Here is an 8,580-nt window from a genome sequence, read left to right as displayed (position 1 = left end):
ATTTTTCTTGGATCCACAATTAATGTTTGTGGAACCAGCAGTCAAGAAATCAACCAATAAATAGTGCTGGATAAAATTGTGCAAGGGATCTTAAAGAGCAAAGATGTAATCTGAGAGACCCAGGCCATGCCATTCTTTTCAATTGCTTTTTATGCATATGATAGCTGGAAAATTAATAAGGACAATTGAAGATGCCTTTGCTTCAGTCTCCATGTTGAAGAACATTGACTATGTCATGAACTGTCAGAAGAACAACCAAATCTATCTTGAAAGAAGTAAAGCCAGAGTGCTCTACAGAAATGGAGATGGCAAGACTTCCTCTCACATACTTTGGACATGGCATTAGTAGGAACCAGGCCATGGAGGAGCATTCAATGCCTAGTGAAGTAAAAGGTTATCAAAAAAGAGGAAGACCCTCAGTGAGATGGTTGAGGTTTCTTGGGCTGTAACTCTGGGCTGAAACACAGCAAAGTCACGAGGTCATCACAGGAGCTAGTAGTGTTTGGTTTTGAGTTCCTAGGCTTGCTATGGGTCAGAACCAACTCTACGGCACCTAATGACTCAAAGAAAACTCAAACTCATTGCTGTTGAACCAGAACCAAATCATAGTTGACCCTCCACTGGTTTCCAAGGCCGTAAATCAGACATGAGGAGAGCACCTATCTTTCCCTTGTATAGTCACTATACAGGAGGATTCAAGTTGTCAAGTTGTTTTTGCATTAGCAATGCAAGTGCCTATGGGCCATGCCCCAGGGCTCCATGACAACAACAAGGTCTTTGTGACTGGTTATCTTAGCCAAAGGAAAGGAAAACACAAGGCATTGTTGTTGTTTTTAGATGACTTTGAGTTCAAAGTGACTTTATGAACAACAGACCTGAGTTTTGCCCTATCCTGTGCCATCCTTAACACCTCTGACAGTTAAGTCCATTGCTACTGTCACTGTGTCAGTCCATTTCATTGGATGTTTTCCTCTCCTTCGCTGACCATCTAACTTTCCAAACACAATATCACCTTCCAAGGAATAGTTTCTCTTAGCAACATGTTCAAAGTATGAGAGATGAAGCTTTGCCATCATTGCCTCCAAGGAGCACTTTGGCTGAGCTTTTTCCAAGCTGTTTGTTCTTTTGGCAGTCCATGGGACACTCAATGCTCTTCAAAAACATCACAACTCAAAGACATTAATTATTCTTCTTTCATCTGTCTTCATTGAATTCATTCTCAGATGCATAGCAGGTTATTGAAAGACAATGGCCTGAATCAGGCACACCTTAGTCTTTAAACTGACATCATTGCTCTTAAGAATTTTTGAGAGCTCCCTGATAGCTGACTTGTCCAATGCAACATGTTTCCTGATCTCCTAACTCCTGGTATGAAGGTTGTTGATTGTGGATCTGTCAAGATGAAATCATTGACAGTTTCAATCCTTTCTCCATCTGTCATGAAGTTGGCTATTGGCCCTGCTGCAAAGATCTTAGACACGAGACATTAGATATACTTAAAGGTGATTCATTTTGCATATCCAGTGATTCTCCAGGGTCCAGCGAAGAAAGAGAATATGAGTAAGGCTGTTTCTGATCACCTGCCCCTACTCACCTAAGAACTAGCACAATCTTCCATCATGTTAGAAAACTGGTCCAGTTAGAGGCAGGGTTTTCTGCCTCGCCAGGCTGGCACCTGGATCCCATGATAGAGTGAACAGTCAGCAGCAGCGTCTGGTTCAATCTGCTCATTTTACAGATGAAGAAACAGATTCAGAGAGGAGAGGTTACTTAAGCAAGACTTCCCACAATGGGCTGATTTGGATGAGATGAGTAAGCACTTTAATTCCTAACATGGTGGGTGAGAGGGCACAGTGCCCAGCAGAGGCGTGACTAGGTTCTCATATCAGGGTGGGGTGGCCTCAGAAGTGGGGCTGTTCTTTTGGTTAGGGGTGAAGAAGGGATCATGCTGCTCTTTGATCACTTTCCATACATACTTTTGCTTTCTTGACTATACACTTCTTCCTCTAACATACATATTTTTTGATACTTTAAGATATAATTGTTTAATGCAAAAATAAATAACTATTTTTATGATCTGAGAGTGAACAATAGCAAAGACTAGAGATTACCAAAGAAACAATAGAAATAGACACTTTTGTAGGGGAGAAGAAAAGAATAGCAATGTGCGTCGATACTAAGGACATCAGGAATTAATTTAACCAAAAGTGGTTAAATTATAGCCATTGATTTTCATTTTAATACATTCGAGCCCAATTCACGTTTCTAGTTTCAGCAAAAAAACCCCAAAAACAAAAAAAAAACTCAACCAAAAACCACAACACAAAAATTCCAACCTATATCCCAGTTTGTGGCCTGTGTTAACCTTGACTTTGAGCACCTGAGAAATTGCTTCCTGCCTGTCCCTAGATTGTTCCATCTTCTGCTATCCTTATCCTCTGTATGTGAATACATCTAACAGCTTCTACCATTAAAATCAAGGCCACAGATATGATTAAATCCATCCAGATGCTGATGGATGTTGTCTGGTAAAAACATTTCAAGATAATTGTTTTAGTGGAAACAATTCCCAAAGTAAAAAACCCCCAGGAATAACTTGTATTAAAAGCTACCCTAATAAACAGGGGTGGTGGCGGGGTGGGAGGGAGGAGACAGGGACTGTGCAAATAGTGAAGAGTTTGTGCAGAACTGGAAACAATAGAAATCCACATGGGCCACAGGTACGGGGTTAACTTCTCTTAGTGAGGCTCAGGTTTCCCCTCGATGGGTCTTTAATGGTCCATCCAAGTTCAAGTGGAGCAGCGTCTTTCTTCTTACTAACCGAACATGCCCAGGTAAAGCTGCTTCTGTTTCTGATGGTAGCTGCTGAGTTCTGACTGTGTCATCTGGAGGTACTGCCGGACATTGGGGTCTTTTGGCTGCCTGTTAACTGCAGCCAGGAGGTAGTGCTGAGCCTGGTCATAGTCCTGCAGATGGAAAATGGCCACTCCTGCCCGGTACAAGGCCTTGGCATTGTCAGGCTGCCGGTCCAGAACTTTCTGACTATATTCCTTTACTCGTTCATAGTTCACTGGCTTCATCTGAAGAAGGCAGGCCGCTAGGTTGTTGTAGCAGTCGGTCTGCGGGGTGTGCAGGATGCTTTCTTGCTCTGGTGTGAGCGCGGGGCCCTGAGGCCCGAGATTCGGGATCGGGGAGGGCAGACTTGGGTCCAGACCCCGCAGCTGTAGCAGAGCTCGGTGGTACCTGCTCACGGCATCTCGGTACTTCCCCTCCCGGTAGCGCTGGTTCCCTTTCTCCTTGTACAGCTGAAGCTCCTGGAGTCGCTTCTCCATTGCACTGTCGCCTTAGCGCACCTGGAAGTGGATGGAAGTAGGCGGGGACGACAGTTAAAAAGAAATCCTAGTCCTTTATTTATACTTTTTCCGCAAGCATTTGTTGATGTCTGTAGTGCGACCTGAGGAATCGATGTCCACGAGGTCTGTGCACCCGCACCCGCCTAACATACATATTTTTAAACTTGCAATTTTTTTCAAATAGTTTCTTTTTACAAAATAGAATAACGTAATTTAAATGTCATCTCTTAGTGTGCTATCAAAGAGCATTAGAAGACATTGATTTAGCCCTTTGGGCTGAAATTATTCTTCACCATTATGTTGTGGAATGTGTGTGTGTGTGTGTGTACATATATACTTTATTTTTCAGAGCACTTTTAGGTATACAGGAAATTATGGTGTAAATACAGAGAGCTTGGAAGAATACCTGGCCCCTCTGTTTCTCCTATTACTAACACCTTGCAATTCACTTGGAACACTTGTAACAGAAACAATACTGATACATTATTAACTAAGTCAGTAGACATTATTAACATAAGTCTGTAGTTCACTTTCTGTTCTACGCAGTGCTAAAGTTTCCACTAATGCCCAGTGTCATGTGTCCACCAGAAAGCCAGGGAGAACTCTTTCTCTGCCCTGTGATCCACCTATTAATCCCTCCTTCCTCCACTTGAACCCTTGCCACCCACTGTCACTTTACTTTTTTTCCTGAATGTCCTATCTCCAATACTTTTTTTATCAGAGATAACACATGACCCTAGAAAATTGTTGAAACAGCTACATTTAGAGAGAATGGGCTCACTGCACTCCATTAGCGACCCCCAACACTTTAATATTTTTTCTGCCTGGTTTGCTCATCTTCAAAGAGAATGATACTTTTTTCCCCCCAGGAGGGACATTCACAATGACCATGCATCTTGGAGGTCTGATTTCTACACCTCAGCATTCATAAGACATTCCTGGACAAAGTTCAACTTTCTAATTTTAAATACAAAAGATTTTCCATGTGCAAGTCCCCAAACCCACTTGTTGTAATTTTTGAAGTGCTTTTCTTTTTTAAAAAATTTTATTATTTTTTTGTGTGTGTACAGTCAAATCAGATCTGACTGGTACAAGAGGAGATTGTCCCTCCTTCCTCGGCAGAGCATCTGGTGGATTTGAACCATGCGCCTCTGGGATTGCAGTGCAGCTTCTTGCCACTAGGCCACCAGAGTTCCCTTGAAGTGCTTTTCAAGACTGATGTTTGTACCATATGAGAACTGAGGAAAGCAGGTGTGAGATATGCTCTAGAATCCCAGGGATTGCAATTTCATCATGTTCACTTATAATTAGAAATTGTTGGGGTGGGTGTCATTCCCCTAATATGCAGACCACTGTCATTAGACAATTGACCTGCGACAAAGCAATCGTTATACTCTAAATCAGCTATAATTGAAATCTCTGGTAATCCTGTCAACTCCCAGAGCTCATAAACTATCAGTCAATAGGAATTTGTTGTTGTTGTTATGTGCTGTTGAGTCGCCTGTGACCCATAGCAACCCTATGTACAGCAGCTTCTGAATCCTGCCCTGTCCTGATTCAGCCTCTCTAATTACGACACACTAACTCCCATTGCCCCCAGTTACATTATTAATCCATCTCATCTGGAGTCTTTCTCTCCTGTGCTGTTCCTCCACCCTCCCATGACGTCCTTTTCCAAGGACTGGTCTCTCCTGGCAACGTGCCCAAAATATGTGAGACAGAGCTTCAAAATCCTAGCCTCCAAAGAGAAACTTGGTTTCACCCTTTCTAAGACAGACCAATTTGTTATCTTGGCAGTCTATGGTATGTTCAACACTCCTCTCCAGCACAACAATTTGAAGGCATCGATTCTTCTTCTTCTTATCATCCTTAGTCATTGTCCAGCTCTCTGATGCATAGCAAATAATTGCAAAGACCATGTCCTGAAGGCACATTTTAGTCTCTAGACTGACATCTGGACGTCTTGAGAGGTCCCTGACAGCAGATTTTCCCAGTGCAATTTGTCTTTTGATTTCCTGACTGCTGTTGCTAAGAGTATTGATTATGGAGCCACAACCTGGAGCTCTTTTCCATCTATCATGGTGGGGCCAATTAGCCCAATGGTGAGAATTTTTGTCTTCTTAATGTTGAGCTTCAACCCATATTGAAGACTACTGTCCTTGACCTTTTGCAGCAAGTGCTTCAGGCCCTTCTCAGTTTCAGCAAGCAAGGTTGTGTCTTCTGCAAAACGTAGGTTGTTGATGAATCTTCCTCCAATCCTGATGTCAAATAACTCCTCCTAAAGCCCTGCTTCCTGAATGATCTGTTCTGAATATAGATTGAAAAGGTATAGAGACAGAATGCATTCCTGATGCACTCCCTTCCTGATTTTGAACCATGTGATGTTTCCCTGCTCTGTTCTAAGGACTGCTTCCTGGTCCAAGTATAGGTGTTGCATAAGCATAATCAAGTGTTCCGGGATTCCCATTCTCCTCAATGTTAGCCACAATTTGTTGTGCTCCACACAGTCAAATGCCTTTGCATAGTCAATGAAACACAGATAGACATTCCTCTGGTACTCTGCCTTCTGCCAAGATCCATCTAACATTGGCAGTAATGTCTCTAATGCAATGACCTCTTCTAAACCCATCCTGTATTTCTGGTAGTCCTCTGTCAATATGCTGTTCAAGTCTTTTCTGGATAATCTTCAGCAGGATTTTGCTAGTGTATGATAGTAATGATATTGTTTGATAATTTCCATATTCTGTCAGGTCACCTTTTTTGGAATGGGAACAAACACGGATCTCTTCCAATCAGCTGGCCAGGTTAGTTGTCCTCTAGATTTCTTAGCACAACCCGGTGAGCTCATCCAGGAAAGCATTTGTTTGTTAATATATGTAAGCTGGTATTCCACCAATTCCTGGGGCTTTATTTTTTGCCAAGTCCTTCAGAGCACCCTGAACTTCCTCCTTCATCACCATTGCCTCTTGAGCATGTTGCTTCATGAAATTCTTCTGTGTCAGTCACCTCTTTTTGGTACAATGACTCTGTATATTCCTTCCATCATCTTTTAATGCTTCCTAAATCATTCAATATTCAGCCCATAACATCTATGAACATTGCAACTGGCGGCTTGAATTTGTTCATTAATTCCTTCAGCTTAAGAGATAAATGCCAAGCTAGATCAGCCCTTTTGATTTTCTAACTCCAGCTCCTTATACATTTCATTATAGTAATTTGCCTTGTCTTCCCAGCTGCTTCTTAACTTCTTGATTTCTTCCCTTTGTTTTGGCTTCTCTATGCTCTAGCGCAATATTCAGAGTCTCTTCTAAAATCCATTTTGGCCTTTTCTTATTCTGCCTTCTTTGTAATGACTTGGTTTTATTTTTAAAATTCTTTTATTTTATTTTTAGTGTGTATGTGTGTGTGTGTGTGTGTGTGTACCGTCAAATCAGATTTGACTGGTACAGGAGGAGATTGTTCCTCCTTCTCCAGCAAAGCATCTGGTGGATTTGAACTGCTCACCTTACTGTTGCATTCTTCATGAACGATATTCTTGATATCTTTCTACAGCTCATCTGGTCTTCATTCATTAGTGTTCAAGGCCTCAAACCTGTTTCTGAGTTGGTTTTTAAATTCAGGGGGAATAGATTCAAGATCAAATTTTTATTCTTGTGGATATGATTGAACCTTCTTTCGCTTTAATTTGAACTTGCATATGAGTAGTTGATGGTCTGTTCCACAATTAACACCTGGCCTAGTTTTCACTGCTGATATTGAACTTTTCCAATGATCCCTTCCACAGATGTAATTGATCTGATTCCTGTGCATACCATCAGGGGAAATCCATGTTTATAGCCTATATTTATATTTCTTATAAAAGGTCTTTACTATGAGAAGATAAAAATGAAGAAAGATTGTGGGGTACACACTTTTGATCTGCTCGGTTATTATATATGTTTATAGGAGAGAATTGCACATAACATCAGGTTGATCTAATTAGGGGTGGTAACTGAAGGCTTTCATTCTCCTGCTCTGTGCTGTAGAATTGAGAACATCCTTGTTGAAGCTGACAATACTAGAATGTCCAGGTCATTCTTGTATCTATCTGAGGGACTTGCCTACAGTAGCTGGATTTTTAAAAGATCCGAAATCCATCATTGTTGCTGTGTTCCATGAAAGTGATTCGAACTCCTAGTGACCCTGAGACAAACCCACAGGGCTTCACAGGCTGCCGTCTTTCCACATGCAGAACTCTAGTTCTTTTTACCCACAGAGCCACAGATGAAGCCTTTCTGAGTATTTATTCTACCAGAGCTCCTTCCTAAAGCCATTCCCACTAAAAACCAACACCAATGAGTTGGCTCTCATTCATAGTGACCTTCCATCATACTTCTAATGATAGAAATCTAAGAGATTACTTATCTTTCTCCCTTGGAGCAACTAGTGGATTTGAACCGTTGCCTTTTTGGTTAGTAGTGCAATTCCTAAAGCACTATGTTACCAGAGCTCCTTCTTCATTTGCAAAGAATTTTGAGGAAACTATCATGTTTTCTAAATTGGGTGCCTTCTTATCTTTTTTTTTTTTAAGTTACTATATTATAGAGAGCGTTTGTGGCTTAATGGTAAGGAGGTGAGGTGCTAAACTACCGGTAGGAGGTTTGAATCCACCAGCTGCTCTGCGGGAAAAGATGGGCAATCTCCTGTGATTTATAACTCTGAGAAACTACTGGATGGTCAGCTCTGAGTCGATTCTGCCTTGACAATACATAGTAACATGACACTTTATTATTTTAAGCAACTTAAGTTTGTAGAAAATTGAACAGAATAGAAATCTCACACAATAATCCTGTTACTAAAATAACATCTACTTTAGTGTGGTACAATTGTTACAATAAATGAATGAACATTACTATGTTATTACTGGCTTAGCTTCTGGTTTACTGAGCTCACTCATGGTGTTGTGAGTTCTGTGCTGCTGTCATTGCAGTCAGGTTGATTCTGAGGGGTTTTTGTTTTGTTTTGTTTTGTTTTTTTACTTTATTAAAATACTGGGTTTATTTCACATGTATATTTTTGTTTCCCCACCGTTTCCATTTGTCTAACCACTGCTACTACTTTGTCCCATCATAACATTCCATACATACTTAAAACCAAAGCAAAGGGTGGAGTTCCATCTTTAAAAACTAAACAAGCATCTTGGACAACACATTCTTGGCAAAGAAACCTGGACAACATTTATCAGACA

General features: G+C 41.1%; 1 protein-coding gene across 1 annotated transcript; it reads right to left on the bottom strand.

Moving 5' to 3' along the window:
- Positions 1–2,662: 2,662 nt before the first annotated feature.
- On the bottom strand, positions 2,663–3,338 carry LOC102873751 (tetratricopeptide repeat protein 9C-like). The gene has a single exon (XM_006900508.1). The coding sequence runs from the start codon at positions 3,330–3,332 to the stop codon at positions 2,817–2,819; it is 516 nt and encodes a 171-aa protein (XP_006900570.1). The 5' UTR covers positions 3,333–3,338; the 3' UTR covers positions 2,663–2,816.
- Between the last annotated feature and the right edge of the window lie 5,242 nt (positions 3,339–8,580).

This window comes from Elephantulus edwardii, unplaced genomic scaffold, assembly GCF_000299155.1.
Source record: "Elephantulus edwardii isolate Elephantulus edwardi_28Jun2011 unplaced genomic scaffold, EleEdw1.0 scaffold00286, whole genome shotgun sequence".
NCBI lineage: Eukaryota > Metazoa > Chordata > Mammalia > Macroscelidea > Macroscelididae > Elephantulus > Elephantulus edwardii.
This window is presented reverse-complemented; position numbering and strand designations above follow the sequence as displayed.